Genomic DNA, 23,410 nt, shown 5'->3' with positions numbered 1-23,410 from the left:
ATCCTATGGATATTAATGTGGAAACACAGCTACCAGAACTTCAGCTCAAACTCTGCGAGCTTCAGTACGACCAATTTTTGCTGTCAAGGAAAAATGAAACCTCAGAGTGCTTCTGGAAATTAGTCAGCAAGGATTGATTTCCCAAACTGAAAACTTTTGCATTAAAAATGCACTCACTGTTTAGAAGCACATATACATGTGTGAGAGTACGTTTTGTAGAATGAAGCAAGTCAAGTCTAAAAACAGAAATTGAATGATAGACGAAACACTGGAAGATAGTCTCCGACTTGCTACCACTAACAATTAACATTGAAATTGATGTAGAAACAATAGTATCAGAGAAACCTCAACCACAGGCATCTCACTGATAGAGATTTGCAATAAATTTCTATTTGCTATTGTTTCACAATTTAAATTACGCACTCACTATCATTTTATTGGAAATGGCCCGTAAGCCGTAAGTAAAAAGTAGTTGGACCACGCTGATATAGACCAACAAACAAAACAAACTTCAAATGTCAACATTGCAAAAACGAAATAAATAAATAGGCTACAAACAATTAGAACATCTACACTCTATAGTAGAACCGACAGGGGTGCAGGAAGTGGGGGAACAGAGGGCGCGGATGCCTTTTTAAGGTCATGTAAGCTACTGCACGCAAGTTGTCACGTTTTTGTAAAGTAGCCCGTAAGTTAAAAGTAGTTGGACCACGCTGTAGGCTATATCTCATTGTGGTTCGCACAATAAAACTTGCATTAAAAGTGGGTCGTGAACTGAAAAAGGTTGAGAAGCACTGCTGTAGCCTACTGGGATCAGTGTTTCTACTTTGGTGGAAATTATGTTAAAAATGCTTTTGATAAAAATGTAGTAATGAAAAATTTGTGGTAATTTAGTGGTAATACAGAAATTTTGTGTTGAACTTATAACTTTTGAAAATTTGCCATAAAATATTATAAATAAATAAGAGCATTTAAACTGTTGCCTTCCGAATTCGAACAGATTGTATATAGTACAACTTGTATGTTTTCTACTGTAGTGACAAAATTTTGTGGCTATTTATTTAACAACCTTTGTGTAAACAAATGTAAGTTTTTACCCAAATTTTTGGCACTTTTTCACCCCTTACCTCTGTGCATATTAATTTAAAGATAATGAAAATGATAATATGTAGTGGAAATTAAACAAATTAAATTCTAAATAACTTTAGATTTTGTACTGTAGGACTACTTCAATTTGACTGAAAGTAGTTATTAATTAAATATATTCTATGCTGCAGTAATTTACTGCATGAGTCTGTAGTTGCTATAAAGTTCAAGCAGCCTGGCACCATGAAAGTATTTTTGACCTGTGAAAAGATGAAATTTTTGAGTAAGTTTGTTTTTTTGTAAAGCTATTCCACTTTTCATAAACTTTGTTACGTCATGGAAAATGCTATTATCTTTCTTGCATCGTTAGAAATTACACTATAGCTATATCAATATCTATAGCACTAATATTGCCAGATAAGGAATTCTGCCCTAATTTGAGAAAACTTTAAAGCTGTTCAAGACAAGAACTTGTAATTTTTTTAGAAATTTTAGTCGTGGCAGAGGCCAAACCCTAACCATGGCAATACTGCTACAAAACAATGCTCTTTGATTGCAACCAGTGCCATAAATATACCCATTTGTAGAAATTAAATAAAACCAAGCTAAATTATTATATTGTGCTTGCTTTTATGAACATATTTGAAACAATGTAAACAATAAATGCTATTGATAGAAGTGCTCAATGCCAAGCGAAAAGCCAAGCAGAGCGAATTACACCTAAATAGTTAGTAATTCACTAAAAACCTTCAGCCTATTTTACCTTAACAGCATCATCAGAAGAAACTTATTCAAACAGAATCTATTCAAATGGAATTTTATTTGAATAAGTTCCTTCTTATGATCCTATTAATTGATGTAACAGGCTGTTAGTAAACTAATAACTATTTTTTATTTAAAACAACATATGTTTTAAGGAATTGGAACACAATTAAGTTGCAAAAAATGCCCAGTAGCACTCACCTTCATTGCTCAAAATGGTCAACAAACTCGATGTATGCATGAATCTTACCTTCCCAAGGGAAAAGGGGGAAGATCTTCATTTAGCGGAGTTGTTGCAACTGTTTTTGGTGGAAATGGATTTGTAGGACATGCTCTATTAAACCATTTAGGTAAATATATGACAAAAAACATAATTTTGTCTTTTCAAACTACTTTTTCCAGTCAATTGACTTCTTTCAGCTTTACAAAGAAAACAATCAAACCAACTCGCCATAATACAGTTAGTAGTACAAACTTGGTATATAAGCATTAAGCAGCCCATCATGATCGTCATTATGTCCAACTTATTCTTGATAGAAAAACTTGTATAAAATAAGTTTGATTTTTTGAAAGTGTTACTTTCAAGCTGTGAAGATTTTGGGTTGACATGAGCACTGTTGTTTTCACTTAAATGTTTGCATTAGACCACAGTTTAATTCATTATAGCTTAGCCTATGTAAGCACATAAAATAACTACAGTTTAACTAACAAATTAGAACAGGATGTTATGTTAGACTATTTCTGTTGAGTTAAACAAGTTCTTTTGTATAATGTAATTGATACTGGTTTATTAAGATTTGTCATAGAATTTCTTGATTGCAAAACAGTTATAATACCATGATTAAAGGTGAGCAGGCAGATTGGCTTTCTTGCCATTTGGCTAAATCTTTTATGGCCGGTTTCATGCCTGGACCACAAAATATTAGTCTATTGATGTCTATAAAGTTTTAACTTTCTATTAAGGGGCATATGGAACTAATGTCATGATTCCATATCGAGGAACGTTCGATCGCGTTCAGAGAATGAGGGTCATGAGTGATCTTGGACAATTTATGTTTCGGGTAAGTACTAACCAGGCTCGACGTTACTTGACTTCCCAGATCGGACGAGATGGGGTGTTCTCAAAGTGACAGGTTTAAAAGGAGCTCATTTAACTGCAATTGGAATGCTTGAATTTGTTCTCCTTGCACATGGAGCCGATTTTAAAGTTGTTTTAGTAGCATCTGGTTTTTCAGTTTTAGTGAAAAGATATTTTAACAAACACATTTTACAGTGGTCAGAAGACCAGTAAAACAACTTCAGTTTTATCTGATCTTCAGTAGACAACCTTGTCAGAATTGTTCATAGAATTACCAACACAGTAAAAACGTTTGCTTATTTTTTTGCATGAAACTGACAGAGAGTTTACGAAAAAAAAGCATTTTAAAGTTCAACACAATGTTTTTTACATGTTTGAAGGTTAAGTGCATTTTCTAGGTGCAATGTGAGTACCTTTGTAGTTATTTTAATTATATATCACTCTTCAATTTTTAATACCGGTGTTACACTTTTCTCTGTAATTATTAGTTATGTAAATCTAATTACGGGATTTTCAGGAGAGATTTTCCATTCAAAGAGGTGATGACGAGGTGCGTGACCTCATTGAACATTCTAACTGCGTCATCAATTTGATTAAAGCGTGGAAACCGTTCAAGTAAGTGGCCAATTTATGAAACTGTGATTTATTCCAGATTTCCAGACTACTAATAGGTTAGTTGTAAACGCAGAAGCAAGTTGGCGCAAATTTCTATGGATGAGTTTTTTCTGAATAAGACAATTCCTTTACAAATTTTGTTGAACGGTTTTTGTTTCAATCAAGTCACTACACCATGGAAGAAGTGAACGTGGAATGGCCAAGACGACTTGCTAATTTAGTGGCTGAAAAGGGAGACGGAACTAAGTTGATTCATGTCACTCATCTGAACTGCCACCAACAAGAAGGAAGAGATATCTCAAATATTCTTAGACAAGACGTAGGTGATAAGATGATCATGTTTGCATTGGCATTTGGCAACCTAGCTCCAAATATGGGCCCACACCTTCTGTAAGACAACTATGTACTGTATGTCTGGCTTCTTTTAGAGTTGTAATTTGCTATCATATTAATGATATCCGATTGAAATAAAGTTTAGCCATCGGGAATAGTGTATAACCTTGGGCCGAATTTGACAGAAAAAGTGAAAACAACACCATATTCCTTGTGCGTTTCCACCACATATACGACACACATGAATATTCCATATAAACATTTTGTCGTTGACACAAATTAAATAAACCAAACTTTAGAAACTATTTAAACTTGCTACATGTGGTTATTTTATTAAGTTTTGCTTTTGTCGCATTAATCGACTTGAAGTAGCATGAACAGATCACGAATGCATGTGTTTGTGAAAAGTTCCACCAAGAGTGACGTCGGCATTCGGCAATTGCATTGAAATATTTCAGTACCAAGCCGAAAATGAAATGAGAGAAATCTACCCGCCGACCACCATCGTCCGATGCTCTGGCATTCATGGCTACGGGGATAACTTCTCTTTCAAGTTCTTCAACAAACGTCAGTGGTTCGATCGCTAGGCTATTCAAGCATGTTTCAAGAAAATTGTATCATACACATTACACACATTACTAAAAAAGACATTTTTTAAATTGATGTGTATTGTGCACGTGTTGTTAAGATTTCGGAAATTTTTGGTTACTCAAAACTATTCTCAATTCATTAAGAACTGATTATTCTTCATTTCTCGAGTGTTTTTTTGTCACTGAATCGTAATAGCTTTGCCTTTTTCGAATTCAGACAGTAATTTTTCCTGGAGTAAACACCAAGATGATGTATTGATCCACCATTGTGTTGTTCAGTCAAACACCGTGTCGTCAAAAAGGAGTGAAGACTGTCTAGGCCTAAGCAGTTAAGCTGTCGAGCTGACAGTCACCAAGCAGTCTAACAGCCGAAAATGCCCTTGCGACTGCCAGCTCGACAGCTGGACCACTCAGGCCGAGACAGCATGTTATCTATTATTGGGAGTCCAGCGGCCGGAAAATGCCTTTGTAACATGCATTCTGGTCTCGTTTCTTTCACAGGGTTTTTCAACCTCGGATTGACGTTATCTGGTTCAGCTCCAGTCATGTACGACGGCGGCAAGTCGACCATCATACAACCGGTGTTCGTGAGTGACGTGGCAGAGGGAATCGCCCGACTGACCAGGCATCCCGACGCCGCTGGACATACTTTCGAATTTCTCGGGTTCGTGTTAACTAATTGACAAGACTTCATTGTCAGTACACGGTAAAGGTTTCTCTGTGATAAGTTTTTGTTTAGATGCTGTAGTTGTGTTGTGAATTTAGTCTTTGTTTAAAGTTTAAACCATATCAGTGAAAACGGCATAAAAATCACCTGGTGGAAATCAAACTAGAGTTAAACCATCGTTGTTTGATTTCGCTGTTTCTTTATTCATAGAGCCAGAGTGTTGATAGATTGAGCTGTTGAGTCGGTCAGACTTGTGATCAGCCACGCCCACTGTTAACTCATAACTTTCTGTTGTCTCTTTAGTCCTGACCGCTTTACACTTCACGACTTCCTGGAAAATGCCTTCGAAGTTCGGGAGGAAGAATATTTTCCATTCAATACAATCGGCCCACTCGACCGCAGCAAAGCTGCATGGTATCAACAGGTTAGTTCATCGGTTGATGCAAGATGAAAGTAATGATCCGTCTACGAAGGCTGAGGAACCGGCTGTTGGAAACGAAATTTCGTTCAAACTCCATAAAAAGTAGTTTAAAATTGAAATGAACGAAGTTATTTGTAGAAAAATTCATTTGAAATGAAATTCAAACAAGGGAATTTTGTGTAAAACAAAGTTCATTTTATTTGTTAGTAGTTTATTGTTTATTTTTGAAGACACGTAAGTCTGAATAGTTGGTAATTCTTACCAGAATACGGCTCAAGTCAACCTGCCTAATATTGTACAGTAATTTGCTTTTTGTGTTTTAAAGTTTTCATATGTTTTGTATCGAGCTGATGACGAAACAAAAATGGTTTTCTAACGAAACAACTAAGACAATTAATTTTGCGTTGAAACAAAACTTTTGTTTCGAACAGCTGTCGTTCACAGTCACTGTTCTGTGGCCATATGTTTCTACAGTAGGCTACATCGTGCAATAACGTACGTAAAGAAGTGAATTGTTAGCTCGCATTGTCAAGTGATGATGATCATAACATTATTGAATTGATGACGTAGCAGTTTTAGAGCGGTGGTTCTTAGCTATTATGTAATTTTAATTATTTTTGGCATTGTATTGTTTCTACACTGTAGAATCTACAGTTTATTTCACCAAATTTGTAACAACGATTTTTTACGCAATAACCACAATTCTAAAACTGTCTCATCATCTGCTTATGATTGAACTACACTTGATCTGAACTTGGCACAAAATCGATGCTTGTTAGTGAAATACTTGTCAGTTGTCACTGCAAAAATCCTTTTAAATGGTGGCTTAGTCTAGTTTGCTTAAGGTGTTACCATGCTTTGACAACCATGGTTCATCGAGTATATGGATTTGGTAAAATACTGACCAGTATCAAGAAGTGAATACATTGGACAGAAAACTAAAGTTTCAAAGCAAAGCCTCTGTTTAGAATCTTTGCCATTAATTTGCCTTTCAGCGTCTGTGCTGCGCAAATACAGCTACGATTTCATTTCAAAAATGAAATCCATCTCACATCAAACATGACTAATATTGATGGATTTTCATTTTACCATTATAACAAATTGTGGTTTGTATTTTTGTCTTTAAGCTTACTCACAAAGTGGCAGAGTTCTATTTCTGGAAGATGTTTCGGCCGCGATTGTTCTTGCCTCGCTTTCTTGACTTGCTGACGCGCGGTGGCAGCAGAGCGTCGCAGTGGATGACGTTCGATCATTTCAAACAGGTTGGTGATCAGTCAGTTAAATCTTTTACAATTCTTTTCCTCTCAGCTTTGTGATGCTGACATGACTCGATTACTACCAATCTCAGCTTTTCACACGCACAGGCTATTTTGCTTGTATTCGTCTGATTTTAATAAATTTAATTACAATCTTTCCCACACTGCAGCTCCACCTCACCGACAGGACCACCGGCGCTGCAGGACTCCGGGACCTGGGCATCGATCCGACTCCGTATGAAGAGAAAGCCTTCGAGTATCTCATTCCGCTTAATGAGAAATTTAAACCAAGATCAGGAAAAACGATCCCCAGGGTAATTAATATCGTCATCATCAGCATATTATGTCTAGTCATGGTCTAGTTAACAATTGCTTAAAGGAAGAAACGCACGTCGATGTGTGGCAATGCAATAGCTGGAATGACGGCTTTACTGTTAATGTTAAGAGTAAAACTAAGTTTTTGGTTTGCTTCATGCAAATTTCTGAGAAAACATTTTTGTGAAATTAGGCTTCTTTCCTTCGACAGCCCATTGCAACTAGCAGAGGTTGACAAAGGAATATGTCTCTATTTTCAGAGCTAAGCTGGTGGTAATTTGGTTGAGTATTTGCATCCGGGGGATACTGATCCTGCTTGTATCACTCTTAGCTCAAACTGCTCTGGCGTACCGACCCAGATATTTCTAGTTGTCAGAAGTTGTTAAAAATTCCTTAGGCCTACTGTGTTGACTAACTTACTACTTGCGCACTTTGGAATGCTTGAACAACAATTATTGTCATATATTGTTTTTCAGACCGGGCCAGAAGTTAAAGAACCTCAGTCAGGCAAACAAATAGCTCATTTGAGTACTTGATTTGAAACCCATCCGCTATATTAGCAAAGTTTACTGCACCACTCGCTACGATCCGATCTTATTAAGGCTTATTCAATAGAAGTGGATTTACTACTTATATATTTTAACAGAATTTTTGTCTGTTTTTCGACATCAATTTTTCGTGGAATGCGATAAATAAAAAGTATCGCAAGCTACGTAACTGATGTGGTGAAATCACTCGCTGTACTTGGTTTCCTCGTTGTCTTATTTCAACGAATGCATTTCAAAGCAAAATTTTGCTTCTGATTCGCGTAGAGGCACATAACCGGCAATAAGTAGTCTGCATCTCCATTTGTTTAGCTTTGAGAGAAATGTGAATTTTTAAGTTTTTCTTTCAATTAACCGACAGCGAGCCACCGTAGTTTATGGTAGAAACAAATTTTCCTTCAATATTACTGAAACGCGGTTGAGGCGAAGTTTAACTGTTGCTAATGTAATAAGTGTAACTATAGAAAAACTAAACATTCCTGATAATGTTCAGGCCCTGAATGATGAACATCATCATCATCGGCTTTTGCGGTTTAACGTGCAGGCTTTGCGGACATTTCTACACTCGTATGCCCCACTCCAGATCACTGGCTAACTGCACGCATGGCAGATTGCACAATGCACATTGGCTCTCCACTTCTCACAAGGGTCGGGTCCCTACAAATTCCATTTTCCAACTTACGATCTTTTAGTGTTGTCGCTTCCTAAATTAATTTTGGCCGACCAACCCCATACCACGTCCTCCTGAAATTTGTAAATTGCCAGTCAACTTCACAGCACCATCAGCATCTACATGTCCATACTAGCGGAGCCTTCTCTCAAAGTATGATCGATGTATTTATGTCAGCAAGACCCAGTCGATGCAGCAACAGGGTTGATCGCACTGTGGTAAGGTCCTTGGTCTTGACATACGTATTTTGTCGAATCATAGCTCTATCATTGCGCTCTAGAAGATGAGTATTTTGTCTAGTTAAAGCCCAGGCCTCAGTGGCATAGAGCATGGTAGTCCACTCACAAGTGCTGTACTTTCTACCACGCGTCTTGTAAGGCAGGTGGCGTAATCATAAGACCGGCGACAGTTCTCGATGCTTTCCAAGCTGCTTTTACACGCGACGTTATTGTGTAATCGCATCCTCCTGCTGCGGAAAGTACATCTCTCAAGAACCTTTTGTTGTGGAAATAGCTTTATTGGTAAAAACTACATACCGCTGGCTTTCGCTTAACTACAGTAGCCTACCGTACCATGTTAGTATGTTGAAATACCAAGCTTCATACCGTGTTTAGCTGTATTTTGACATAATCAAGACGTCTATTAAGTTACATGACAGTAATTACATTACACGATTGTAAATGACAGTGGCATGGGAGTGCATGAATTGAAGGAGGCTGCGTGGGATCGAGAGATGTGGAGAAAGATGACGTATAGAGTGACCGAGAGTCGTAAACGACTGAACGGATGATGATTAAATTACATTCAAGTCGCCTACTAAGCTTTTGGAATATCACAGGCGTAGGAGCTACGGGTGCAGGAGGTGCAACCGTACCCTCAAACCTTTCAATTAGGCTAGTCGAAAATTTGGGCAAGAACTTTCAGCATGTTTCAAAAAGTTGATTAAGATTGAACTTATTTTTGATTTTTCCACATAATTATTATACAAATGTCAAATAAAGTGCAACCGCACCCCTAAACTAACCAATTAGTCTAAAATTCGGGCAAGTTTTGTAACTAGGCTAATTTCTGATTTTTTGCTCAAATATTCAAAATTATATTTTTATGTTGAATTTAGTGCATATAAAGTTTAAAAAGTCCACTGAAATGGAGCATGATTTAAGTTGGTTTGGTTTTGAATCTTCATCCTCGGACTGACAAAGCCTTGATAGGTTATTCCTGGTAGTTTCACATATTTGTACAAAGGCTTTTAGCGCAGGGCCGGCTACAGAGATTGACAGAGTGAAGTTTCCGATTGTTGCCAGGAAATTATTCCATCCATTAGGTGCCTTTGAACGGAGAGGAGTCTTTAAAATGCGTTGCTCAAGCGCACACCCCGAAAGTCGAACCAGCGCCGCTTCATTTTGAAGCTTCTTCGTTCACGAAGTTATGCGCTAACCAACTGAGCTAAGAGTTTAGAAATAAATGTGTAGCCTGATTCGAAAAATTTGAACAGAAAATATCCAGATGTTTATAAATTTTATGAAAAATGTAGTTTACCCCAATTCAATGTGCTCCAATATGAAAAGTAATGTTTCAAACATATAACTTAAATACCAACATGCTCAGCAGAAATTAATAAGCTTGCAAGGTTAATTCATAAGATTTGAAATACCCTTTTAACTTATTTTCAACATCTGAAAATATCCAGATACTTGTAAATTTTATGAAAAAACATATGCGATGGTCAACTGTCAAACATAGGCTACTAGTACCATCCTGTGGCCATTCACACAATGTACGACCAGTGACTTTAAATAGGGACGGTACATTACGGGACGCGCAACTCCGTTGTTCCTTCAACATTAGAAGGGTCAATTGCCAATTTAACATTTTTTTTACGCTTTACTGCTGGCTTGCTTTCAACTAAAAACCTTAAATTACTTTAAAACCAACTTCACTCTTCTTATATAACCCATAAAAAGTAAAATATGTTGTAAATTACAAAAAAACGTAACCCTTCTAGTGTTACGGATAAGCCAAAAGTGGATGAAGTTTCGCATCCCTATGATCTACAATCCCTACTTTAAAGTAGGCTACCAGAAACGGGTGACGCAACTTCATGGCTATGTATGAAGCACTAGGTGTGATGAAACACTATGCAAGTGAAGTTTATGAAACAGTATTTAATTGAAAATATATGCTTGACTTTGACTTTGAAACAAAAAACTTCAATCTAGTACCGCATAGCCTATAGGCTAGGCTAATAAAAAAATATTTAAACGCAAAGATGAACATTTGCAATTAGATATTTCCTACCACACGCGATTAGACGGAAAGATTGCCAAAAAATTGGCTCTTTCAAAGTTTTTTGTTATAAATGACAAAGTGAGTTTGTTGTGAATGAATTTACAGAGAAATTCATCCTCCTTGGAAGCAGCTGACTAGACGACCAAATGGTCTTTTACTGCTCCTGGTTAATCAGATTGAATTTGTTAACGCTGAGCGTACTTATGCGTTCCTCTTTGTCCATGAACTGTTTGTTACTGTGATGTACGCTTATTATGTATCGTACTACAGTATTATAGATTCTGATTGGCAAATAAAGTTATTTCTCTCTCCTCCAAAACTAGCCACATACTTTCAACTGCAAAAATAGGATCGTTCAAAAAGTAAAATAAAACTTGTTTCATTTCTTCCGCAAGGATATTTTATTTAATCGGAATAGACCAACTTAGTTCCTTTTTTCGATCGGCGGATCCCATTTTCATATAACACCGGAAAGGAAATCTCTTCAACGCTGACATTTAATTCTGTTTAAAAATAGTTTCTTATGTTGAGTCCAAGCTTCTACCAGGCTTGTGGTAACGTTTATGTGTTTCTCTTTAATGTTTCCCCAAAAATGCTTGACAAGAAGCTTTGTGAAATCAAGATCTTTATGCATTTCTTGATCCGTTTTTTCTGAGAATGGTGCTGCCTGTAAATAAAGAAATATGTTAGGCCTATTGGATTTTTAGGCTATGCAATATGCATGTGTTCTATGACCAGAGCGATCAAGCGATATCCAAAACAACCTGTTTCAAACACTTCTTATCGTAAAACAAGGTGAAGAAAATTTAAAAGTACGCTGGCTTAGCTTATTTATTATGTCGATATTGAATACGGTGATGGTATTTTACTTCTTCGTTTGAACCTTTGTTTTTCACCAAGGGTCGAGGCTGTAGGCTACTTTATCAAGCACATATTGTTGATAACTTCTATTCAAAAATTGAGTCTTGGATTGTTGGCATGTCGTTGCTTTGAAAGCATCAATGCCACAGCCGAAAACCCCTTTTCAACCATATATAAAGGAGGAAACGACAAAATTCACATTTTTCTAGCTTCTTTCCAGAGAAGCTCAAATTTGCCAGCAACCTGGCACAAAACAAATCGGCAGCCGTGGCCGAGTGGTTAGCGCGTTGGGCTCGCAGTCGAGAGCCTGCATGTTCGACTCCAGCCACCGGCACTTGCTGTTGTTTCTCTGGGCAAGAAACTTTACGATAATTGCCTCCGAGTAATGGGTAGTACCAAATTTAAGTCATAAGTAGAGTAGACAACCGGAAACAGACATTGCAGTCGGCTGCAGCGTGGGTCAGGTGTATGTCGGAAGGCGTACACCGATGCATAGCGCTCAAGTCCGCTTTCCCGCAATGCAGGATAAAGATAAACAAACAAACAAGTATCTATCGATCATTTCTGAATTTCACTCTTGACTCATCATCTGTTTGCACATCAATGAACTGCTCTTGAAGTTCCACTTCTACAGTATGTCTGTAGGTTCGGTAGAAAATGGTTGGACCACCCAGTTTGGAACATGGAGGTCCACGACATCTGGAAAGCGAAGTTTCATGTCTTTATGAAGCATGTCTAAATGTGAGCAGTATTTTTGCCGTTGTTCTTCTGTAATAACATTCTCGCTCAAATTGGGAAACTGAGTAATTATCTCCATCAAATTGGGAAACTGAGACATTTTGACCTGCGCATTTATCTTGTTGACGTATTTTATCCCAATAATCAGTGATTCATGCAGTTCAGGACTGAGATTACGGGCAACCAAATGCTCACAGTGAATTACACAATGCATTACAATAAGTCCAGGAATTGCTCTTTTCATCAGTGCAATGAACCCTCGATGCTTTCCAACCATTGCCGGAGCACCATCAGTTGCGCATTGTAAAATATTCTTCAGTGGAATTCCCTTCTCTTCGTAGAAGTTTTTCACTGCATTAAAGATGCTTGATGCCCGAATATCTGTAAGAAGACTGAGCGCAAAATTCATTTCTTCTTGTTCTCATATTAATATTATGAACAAAACGCACATATCCAAGCAGCAGCGATACATTGTCGGTCAAGGTGGAATCATTTATTTGCAGTAAATGGTTTGCGCGTTGGACATTTGTTAGCGCGTTGGACTGTTATTGGTGGTTTGATAAATTCGCCCCCTTTGAGTGCTTTCGCCCCCCGATTACCCCCTTTGATTTTTTCGCCCTCCTGGCGTTCAAAATCGCTCCCAGGGGGGGCGATTTAGCCCACTTTGAGAAACGCTGATCTAGATTGTCAAAAATACCACAAGGCTGAAAATGACGTTGATGACGAAAATCTTTTAGTTATTTAGGTAAGGAAACGTTCAAATATTACGTAACGCCTTCGAGGGGGAGGGGGGTTTATGCAAAGCGTTACGTTAGCGTCACATCGGGGGGGAGGGGGTTCAAGCAAAACGTTACGTAACGCTTTCGAGTACGGAATGGAAGTTTTTTGTGCTGAATTCGTAGTGAAAAAGCGTTACATGGGGGAGGGGGGAATTGAAAAAAGCGTTACGTTAGCGTTACATGGGGGAGGGGGGGGTCAAAAATTCGGAAAAAAAGCGTTACGTAATATTTGAACGTTCCCTAAACTCCATAGCACTTTGCATTGCTATGTAGTCGAAGATGGAGTTCCAACAGATTGTGGAGTCAGTCTGAATTGTTTTTGATTCGAATTCACAACCTAGCATATGGCTTGAAAAACATTTTGTCATTTTTACTGAAATGTAGAGACCCACTAGTAAATTTCGGAGGAGGGGGGGGGGGCGAGATGGTGATCACATGACCCTTTACCTTTAGGGTAATTCTTATTAACGAATGTTTCCAATGTCGTATTTCACCGTATTTATTTTTTTTGGTTGTTACATTTACGTAGCGTCCTAAGTGGAAAGGATGTGGTATGGACAACTTTTTCATTTAAACTGGTGTGATTTAAATGATTCATGCTTTAAAGTTTCCAAATTTTCAACCTGTGGTTTTTTAATGAATGGGCTACCCAACCGAACCAAGCATCACGTTTAGCACCCGATGAAGAGAAAATTGACGTGCTGTCTCACTCAGTTAAAAGGCAGCAAGTGGAAAGTAAATTGCATCCGTTTGGAATCTTTATCCTTGGACTGAAAAAGCTTAAGAGCAGTGTGCTGGCAGTTTCGTACACTTGTAGAAGCATAGACCTACTGACGTAGGCCCGGTCATCGAGATTGACAAAATGAAGTTTCCGCTTGTTGTTGAAGTGTTGCCTGTAAATTATTCCATCCACTGCATGTCACTGAATGGAGAGCAGGCCTTGGAATGCATTGCTAAAGCGCATACCTCGAGAGTCAAACCAGTGCTTCTTAATTTTTGCGTTTTTTTTGTGCATAGAGTCAAGCGCTGAAGAGCGAACAAGTTTTAGTTGGGCGTGTATTTTTTTATTGTAGGCTATTTATTATTTCGAATTATTTTTGTTTTTGTTTTGGTGAGAACTGCAAGACATGCAAGCCTAGACGTGAAGTGATATGTTCAGTTGAATCTCAAACTAAAGAAAAAAATAACATTTAGCCTATGTTAAATCGAAGTAATCGACATTAAACTCGGGTTCGAAATTTCTTAACGGGAATAGCTTCATGCCAAATGAAACGCGCTTTGCAATTCAGGCCGCTCTGGAATGAAACCACATACAATCTGGAGCCTAACAAAATTTTAAAGCAATTTGAAGGTCTTATCAAATTTAACTTTTGAAAAACTCTTAAATAGTAGGCTACCACAACTGTCTTCACATCTATTGCTTGAATAATTTGTTTGTAACTTTGAAACGGGTGTCGTTTGATAGCTTTTTTGCAACGCCGGAAGCAGTAATAACGGGTCCAGGGGGCATTTGGTCAGGTGGTAACAATTTTGTGTTCCTCAAAAAATAATAATATAATGCAATATTCTGAATAGATTTCCCAATTGCTCATTGCTGAACTAGTTAACAAAAAAACAACAAAAAAACTATACTATTCAAGTGCTGATTGATGTATGAGACGAAACATGCCTTGTAAGAATTTTTGAAGTTTCACAGAAAGCTCATGCAACACCATACCAGATTATATAGGAAAACCATCAAAAAATTATTGAAATCTTTTGAGTCCTAAAACAAAAGGAATTTGAAACGTAACTTCAATTTAAAACCGAACCTTGTACTCATAACTTCTTTTAGAAATCTAGTTTTTTTACTAGTTAAATTTTTTCAAACATAATGTGTCTTAAACGAACATAAAAGCAATATATTATATTGCGGCACACAACACGTAAAAAGGGAGCAAAACAAGTATATTTTCTCATATTTTTCTAAGGGTAAAATCCCAGATCCTTAAGTAAACAATAAAATTTTTGCTTTGATGAAACTAATGCCTCCCAAAATTGCTTTCTTGATCAGCTACTGCCTGGAAGTATGTCAAGTAAAAAGTCGTTAGTCGTAAACATAAATTGTGTAAATAAATGAGTTATACGTTACCACAATGTTGGTGTTTCCTCTTCGTAGCTTCAGTCTCATCAAGCCAGTAATCCACACGTCATCAAGGTACAACCGCGAAGTTTTGCGAGAAACTTGATAGAGCTTGTTGACCATGCCTTGAGTTGTTGCATACATGCCACCTCGACAGTAGATCGGCCAAAACTTCTTTGAATAATTAGCAATAGGCATATACCACTTTGAGTGAGGATCGCGATTTGGAGGGTCCTTTTCTTGGTAGTTATAAATGCACACAATGGGCATGTCACCAAAGTTAATCGAGTTGTCTGATAAGGTGTAGTTTGTCACTAAAGTTTCAAAGTAGTCGACCAGGTTTGCAAAGTTAATCGCTATGTCATCGTCCATAGAAGCATAAAACCAATGTTTGGGAAGCTGCGACGCCCATTGCATTCCAGCCAGGACTTTTTCAGGTAAAAATCTGAAACAATTTTGGCAAGGAAGGATAAGTTAACAGTAGTTGTGCAAGCATATTAATGTCTCGTTTGCTATTGAAAAGTAAAACCTAACACTCACACGGTAGTTAAAATAATATAATAACATCAAAACAAACTAAAAATTACAAACGTTTTCGGCCATACGCATGTCCGCCCTTATCAAGAAACCAAGTGACTGATGTTCTACATAAATTGAAATTACAAAACTGATCTACGTACGTAAGTGTAGGCCTATATGTAAAACAATGAAAACTATTAATACTACAAAAAGTGCTCAATGCTAAGCAAAAAGGCAAAGCAGAGCAAATTAAATCAAATATAATTATTACTATCTGAATCCTATTAACCTTTAACATACCAAGCCTAGCTCACCAACGTCGTTTACCAAGGTGGGGTCCTCCAAGGACCCTATTGTTTTTATTGCTTAAAGTATACAGTATTATACAGAGTCATCAATAATTAGCGTTGCAACTTCAAACAAACGTATTCAACAAATGGTAGATAAAAATTGAGTAATAAACATATACTATTATTGTCAAATAAATAAATATTTAAGAAAAACAAGTTTTACTCATTGTGTCGGCCATTTGCGTCGATAATAAGTCGGAGACGCTTCAAAAAGGATCTGCAAGAGTCACGAATGACTCTTTGAGGTATTTTGGCTCATTCTTTTTTCAGATTATCCTTCAACGCTTCCAAACTTTGGTGGTGTTTAGTCGAAACCCTGCTCACCAGGTAAGACCAGATGCCAAAGTCTAGGGGGTTCAGGTTTGGGGATGAAGGAGGCCATTCTTCCTTGGAAATGACAAACGGCAAATTGGCTGAGCCAGTTTTGCGTTCTCTCACAATACATACAATCAGTATACCGGCACACTAAAGCACAAGAGCCAACTTGTAGTCTACTTTCTTCATCCTTACTTAGATTACAGTTTATACAGCTAATGTAACAAAGGAAGATTGCTGAAATTGCAAGTAAAGCAGATGCCATTTTTATGACAATGTAACAAATCCCTGTTTTTACCCCAAATGTTATAAAAACTAAAATTTTAGTCTTAGCATCACATACAGTATAATGTATGTGTTTCTACAAATTACTTAGACAAAGGATCATATTCATAAACACACGGTTCATTCACTGTCATCTACACATTCTTTTGCACTTGTCACACTTGTGTTGGTGACTCGGTGGTGTTCGCAAACGAAACGTTTGCATTTGGAGCATATAGTGTTAACTTTTCTATCGTTGTTTCGAGGACATTGAAAACATCTTCCTCTCTTCCGTTTCACTAGCTGCCTTGACGTTGAGGATATATTTGAAGCTTTAATTTGTCGAGCTACAAAAACTCCCATACCTTCAATAGCTCTAACGATGTGAAGCTGAAAACCAGTAAGGATTACATGCTCTGCGCAAGACATTGGGTTTCGTCAATTCTTTGCCTAACTCCATCAAGAAATAATATCCTCGATTAGATTTTGTACTGTTCCAGTCTCTGTTTTTGAACACCCAAGTGATTTAGGAATTCAGGGCTCCAATGTCAAGCACGTTCATAAAAAGTCGGAAAGGCCATCTTGACATTCGTCTGGCACAAGAATATTCACTCACCAACTTGTTTGCATCATCCACCCCTCCTTTTGTGCGGTTATATTCAAGTATCATATTGGGCTTCTTGTGATCTTCATTAGACAGTGAATCATCAATATACTGAGAAGATAGTAAACGAACCGTCTTGTTTTTTTAGGCACATAGCTTACAACTGAGAGTTTATCCGAAAAGATAAAGTTTGACAATAAAACATATCGTCTCTTCGCAACTTCCATACTTGCAAGCATATCTGACTTTTTTGCTCAGTGTTCCTGTCTTGGTGATATTTTTCTGGAGCAAAAATTCTGCAGTTGGCACTGATATAAAAAAAATATCTGTGGTAACACTTCTTCTAGTTGCAAACAGTGATTTCATCATGTCACACAACCAGACGTTCTTGATTTTTCTCTGGTGCACCGCCAAGAAGTTTTCCAGTATAGACTTGAAGATTATACAGGTAGGCTAAGTGGTTTTCACGTCTTCAGCTGCCCACATTTTAATTCCATACCTTGCTGGTTTTGATTTCATGTACTGTCTCTTGAACATTTCCCTCGGAAAGAGACTAATTGTTCATCCAGCGTTACTTTTTCAAATGGCTTGTAGCCTTTTTTTGCAGTTTTCTACAAATAAATCTCAAATTTCGCTCAACGATGCAAGTTTAGCATTTTCTTTTCTTTGACCACGTATTGATTTGTCATCAAATTCTAAAACTCTGGCAAAATGTAAGGACATTTTTCGCGTGAAGTTAACTGGATAACATTCAGCATTTGTAACCTAATATACCAAGGGGGGTCCCATCAGGACCCCAGGTAACGTTATGCTGTTTTTTGCATATGTTTCAAATAATTTTTTAATTTTTGTTGCGCTATACTGAACTTGCTTAAATTTATGACACATACAATGATTAGGAGAAAAATTGTTGCTATAGGTAAGCCGGGAGATAAAAAAATTCACCTCTGGGGTCCCTACGAGACCCCGCTTGGTATGTTAAGGGTTAAGCTGCATTTGAATAAGACGATGAACACCAAATTTGCATGCTGAAAAACTTGGCACTGTAGCAAACAATGTAACGTGCTGTTACCTATATTTCAAACTTACTGTGGAGTGTCTTCTTCATTATATTGCAAAATGTCGCCGTGTTTATAATTTTCTTTTTCAATTTCTTCTTGCTCTTTGTCATTTTTGGTTTTACCCAACACAAAAACAACTTCAAATAACGCATCATCAAACTTTTCTACAGCTCCCCATGTCAAACGAATGGCTTTCCGTCGCTCTATATTCGATATTGCCGATTTGACGACGAATACCATAGTCCACCGTTCATCCCCTTTACAAAAAATACAAAATATTGTGTGAACTTACATATAGACTGCAGTAAAAACATGAACTTAAAAGTGTTTGCATATTTGCTATTGCAGCAAAGACTCAAGCGCAGAGCTGCCATAATACCATAGACAAGATAGCCTACTCTACTACAAGTTACTTAGTTCGAACTTACATACTCCCTTAACCGAATAACAAGGTTAAAAAGTTAATTACTCAAAAGTATTGAAGATTATAGTAGATGATATGTTTCAATAAAGGATATCTCATTCTTCAAAATAGATATTTTAGAACGGGCGCCAAAAAGCACAATATTCCAAACTACTAGACTATGGTTTCCCATATGTTTAGAAAAAGCAATTTACCTTTACTAAGTTGGCAAGCGTTGATATTTTCAAAAATTGCTTTCTCAACTTGCCATGGTTTTTGTTTGAAAACGAAGAGAGGCCTCAAACTGTCGGTGTCACGAATGTAAACTCCATATTGAGTCAAGCTCAAAGGACGATGGATCACGGTTGAGTTCAAGTGAGTTATCTGTATTCTAAAACCCAATAATAATAATAACAGATACGACTACAAGTGCTTCAATAGTGGAAAGAAAATTTGTTGTATGTGGGAAGAAATGGGCATGATCTTGATCTTGCAGATCACTTTTATTTTGATGATCTTGATCGAAGATCACGCTTTTTGTGTGATCTTGATCTTGAAAAACAATAAGATCAAGATCACTTTAAAACTAAAGTTCATTAACAAGATAGGGGCATGCTTTTAGAACTCGTACTGCACAAAGTAGTTAGTGGCGAATTACTAACATTACGCCACTGTTGATATGATATGTGTCCAAGAAAAGTCGATTTGAAGTTTCAATAATTTGGTCAGTGTTGCTATTTCAAACTTTTCCATAGTGGTCACTATAAATAAGTCGACTTCCGTATATACTTTACTTTGACGTATAATAAAAAAGGGTTCAATTTTGTTCACAATTCTGTTTTGTAAATTTTAAAAAATCTTTGCTTTTTTTATCCAATTTTAAATGATTGGAAAATGTAGAATGGTAGTACTAAAAAAAAAACTTTGGTCATGCAAAGTAGTTTATTGCAGCAAATCAACCAGACTATTAATTTAACAGTCTGAGTATAAACAAATATATTAAATGTGAAAACATCTCTTTTTTGTATAGTTTTTGTGGTTTTTGTTTGGAGCGGTTTATATGGCCACAGATCTCTGAAAGTTTTTGATAGCAGACAACAGTATCAGGTTGTCAGATGGGTAAAGAGAGCAATAAACATTAACATAATCCAGTGAAAGCTGAAAATACTTAGTAACAGGAATAAAAGTTTCCCATATGAACCAAACAAACTGTGGTAAAAAATGATGCACTTAAAAGATGTTTCTTTTTTATTTAAATAAAAATCATAACTAATTGCAAACTTTGTGACTTTTTCAGTGGGCTACTATAATTACCCTCAGCCTTGGTATTGCGATTCTACGCAAACTACGAAAACAATTGATAGGCCTAATAGCAACAATCACTAACTTATTGGAATTCTTAGGCCAGCGATTGAGTAGTTAAAAGCAACAGTTAGCAATCCCAACTATCTTTAACCAGGTTGCTTATAGTGAAACTCGGGTTTTTTTGCAACATCAAAAACTTCATTTTTTCAAATTAAAAAAAATGATCTTGAACGTGATCTTCAAGATCACCAAAACAGGTGATCTTGCCCATCTCTGCACGTGGGCTACACTTTAATTTCTGCAAGATTGGCAGGACTGATGGCAAATAGTGTATGGTTAGCAATCGAATTAATAGCAGACTGTAGCCTACAATATATACTGTACGAGAGAGTGGAAGCAAAATTTGAAACAACATCTGTTTCTTGGCAGCAGATTGTAGCAAGAATTGACAGCGATAAACACCCATGAGTGTTTGTGCATTTGCAGCCAATTGCAGTGAAAACTGAAAAGGCAGTGACAAACTACTATTTTGGCTTTCTTCAGCCTTGTTAAGGGCGTGCTGATTAAGACACGGTATAATTTTGACACGTAGCAGTGGCTGAACAAAAACTGTTTCTAAATCTCTATCATTGTTTCGCCCAAATCCACGACATACGCTCAACACAAAAGTAGTCTATTTTCACTACTCAATAGATAAATCGTAACTCATTTGGTGTCACTTTAAACTTGAGAAAAATATTTTTATGAATATTTTTGGGCTACTAGGCCTACCAAAGTATAAAGTACATTATGGCATCTTGAAGTCAATAGCAGAAGTTTTAACCCTAGAATAACCATTACGGTCTATTGTCCAGTTGCTGTTGTATGTAGATCAGTCAGAGCGACACGATTGAGATCGGTCTACGACTTTATGCCGCGCTCCGAATGACGCAAATACGAATGACGCAAGATTTGATTATTTCGTTCTAAAACTAAATGAATTCAGTAGTAATTTCATTTGTCACGGTAGCCATTTCAATTTTCATTTTTTATACAAACAATATATAGATGACACTTGGTTATTTCTCACTAAATCCCTAAAACTAATTGCTTTTCATTTTGTGTTTTTAATACGGCAGGAATTTCATTTGCCACGGGAGCAGTTTCAAATTTTTGCACTTTGCAAAACACAAATGAAGCTGCCACTAATTCATTTGTTGCTTTTTAATCTTAATGAACACGTCTGAACACTCTAAATAATTAATCAGAACAGAAACGATTGGCATACTCGAAGTGTAGGCTAAGTCTGGCTCCCCACAGTTAATCTCGTTCCTGGCTGCTTCAGAAACAATAGAGAAGGTCATTTACACATGCCTATTTTGTTTTTGAAGACCGGTCAGGTTTGGACTCGCTGTCAAACAGCGTTTCGTTATTAAAACTATACTGCATATATCTTTTCTTGATCAAGCACTTCTGCAAGCGTGATCAATTTGCGCTTGACAACTTTACAGAAGACAAAGATTTTTCTGTCAAAATAAAACAAAACTTTGTGAAAAACTTTTTAACATAAAAGCAATAAGGAACTCACCAAAATTAGATCTTATCAAAAATTCAAATTTTTTAAGCTAAAATTAAAGCGAGTAGTCCCACTATAGCTACGTCAAAACCTAAAGAAACCATGGAAGCTTTTGAATCAAACGCAATAGTCCGTCTCTCAAAAGGAAGTTATTCGCCTGTGGCTCATCGTTACTTTTGTGTGTGTTCTAATTGTTTGTCACATGCCTTTACTTTTCAGTCATGCCTGTACTTTACACCGCATGTGATCTGTTTCCCGCCGTATATTTTACTCGTAATCATTCTTGTATTACTTGTTCAGTTTGTTTATTTTGATAAGTGCAAAAAAACAATTTTTATGTTTTTGTTTGTAGCCTATAAAAAATGAAGATTGAAATTGCTACCATCCCAATGAAATTACTACCGTAATCAAAAGACCAATTAATTTTAGTAAGAAATAATAAAATCTCGCGTCATTCAAGACCGCGGTATAAAGTCGTGTATGCTATCTGCCAGATAATTAATTTATTAATGAATAAGAAAAATTACAAAATTATAAAAGCAGAAAAGACTTGGTCGCAACCTGTTATGCAGCACTTGACGTTTTGGAGATTGTACGCTTTTTAAAAAGTTGTGGGAAAATTGTTCACCTGCCAACTGACTGGCTTTGTTCATTTGTGATGTAGGCTGTTTCGGACAGTCGTCAAATAGATGGCCACTTGAAAATAATAACTTAGAAAGCATTGTAACAACAACGCTTGAAACCACAAGCTGTAGACTGCTGTGCTATACATACAATGACAGGAAGGAAAAATAAAAGTCAATCAAGCCGATGAATGATTTAATTAACAAGAGAATATTTGGCAATATTATTCCGAATAGGCTTTGTAGCATATCGCTCTGCAATTTGGAACATGACGAGCAATGGCTGCAGGCTATGAAATAACTTTCACACAATTTCAATATTGCATTCCATTCCAGGGTGGCCGAGCTTTTGTTACAGATAAATCGATTTCCATATGGAAAATAAATAGAAGATTGAATAAAAAATGCAAAGCGGTTTCCACCTCCTTTGATATTTTATTGTATTCATTTTTGACTTTATTAAAAATTGAGTATGCCTATCAGGGAGCAACAAATGATACCGGAAGCCCAAAAGAAGCAAGCCACACGCTTTCTTTAATAGTTCTGCGAAAACAAAGTCTTAACTACAGTACTGTATGAGTGTATGTGCAGAAAAATATACAGCACTTTAAACACACGTTGCTTTTGGTTTGTTGAATTGGTGGTTACTGAATAATAACAATTTTGTAAATGGTTTTTCAACCACTTGTGGTCAATCTCACGTGGAAGTCCTATGATATTGTAAGATTACCATGGGCAGGGTATCCTCGTCAGATAGGCACAGACAAATGCATTTACGACCCTTCTTGCTGCTTTGAATTATGTACCTGTCTGGGTGAAGTTTCCATACGAAAAGTCCCAATAATGCAATATTGATCATCAGTAATAAAAATCCTCGTTTTTTATAGGTTAAACGAGCCATGACATTCAAGTTTCAAAATGTTCCTGTAGGAAAAAGTAATGAATTGATGAACATAATGGAAATACCATTTCTATTAAGCAAATTATGACATTATAACTTTTTATGACAAAAAAAGCAAAAATTTTTAGGGAAAGATATCGATGCGGTGCTATTCTGTTTCTGGCAAAGAAAGTTTGCTTATCAAATTTACTGTACTACAGTTCCTTGATGTACCTGTGTTGTCCGATTAACCAATTTAAATGAGCGAAATGACTCATACAAATGTTGCAACCGTGATTGAGCAAATCCTGCGGTTCGTGATCTTTCGCATCCAACTTTTTCTGTAGCTTACCCCTGTCATGTTGTGACAAGTGACAACTATTATTTCGCAGTAATGTACAGAA

General features: G+C 36.8%; 2 protein-coding genes across 2 annotated transcripts; one reads left to right on the top strand and one right to left on the bottom strand.

Moving 5' to 3' along the window:
• Positions 1-1,212: 1,212 nt before the first annotated feature.
• LOC145774494 (NADH dehydrogenase [ubiquinone] 1 alpha subcomplex subunit 9, mitochondrial-like) lies at positions 1,213-7,835 on the top strand. The gene is made up of 11 exons (XM_082585755.1): positions 1,213-1,369; positions 2,004-2,198; positions 2,812-2,909; positions 3,444-3,541; positions 3,707-3,860; positions 4,333-4,441; positions 4,966-5,128; positions 5,435-5,555; positions 6,680-6,814; positions 6,979-7,122; positions 7,600-7,835. The coding sequence occupies exons 1-11, from the start codon at positions 1,330-1,332 to the stop codon at positions 7,657-7,659; spliced, it is 1,317 nt and encodes a 438-aa protein (XP_082441881.1). The 5' UTR covers positions 1,213-1,329; the 3' UTR covers positions 7,660-7,835.
• Positions 7,836-8,502: 667 nt separating this feature from the next.
• On the bottom strand, positions 8,503-23,052 carry LOC145773579 (beta-1,3-galactosyltransferase 5-like). Its single transcript, XM_082584808.1, has 5 exons — positions 22,933-23,052; positions 18,859-19,034; positions 18,269-18,497; positions 15,137-15,572; positions 8,503-11,294 (listed from the first exon to the last, which is right to left on the bottom strand). The coding sequence occupies exons 1-5, from the start codon at positions 23,025-23,027 to the stop codon at positions 11,112-11,114; spliced, it is 1,119 nt and encodes a 372-aa protein (XP_082440934.1). The 5' UTR covers positions 23,028-23,052; the 3' UTR covers positions 8,503-11,111.
• Positions 23,053-23,410: the final 358 nt, after the last annotated feature.

Source organism: Aplidium turbinatum, chromosome 1 (assembly GCF_918807975.1).
Source record: "Aplidium turbinatum chromosome 1, kaAplTurb1.1, whole genome shotgun sequence".
Taxonomy (NCBI): Eukaryota; Metazoa; Chordata; class Ascidiacea; order Aplousobranchia; family Polyclinidae; genus Aplidium; species Aplidium turbinatum.
Note: the sequence above shows the minus strand (reverse complement) of the source record. Positions and strands in the feature narration are given on the sequence as shown.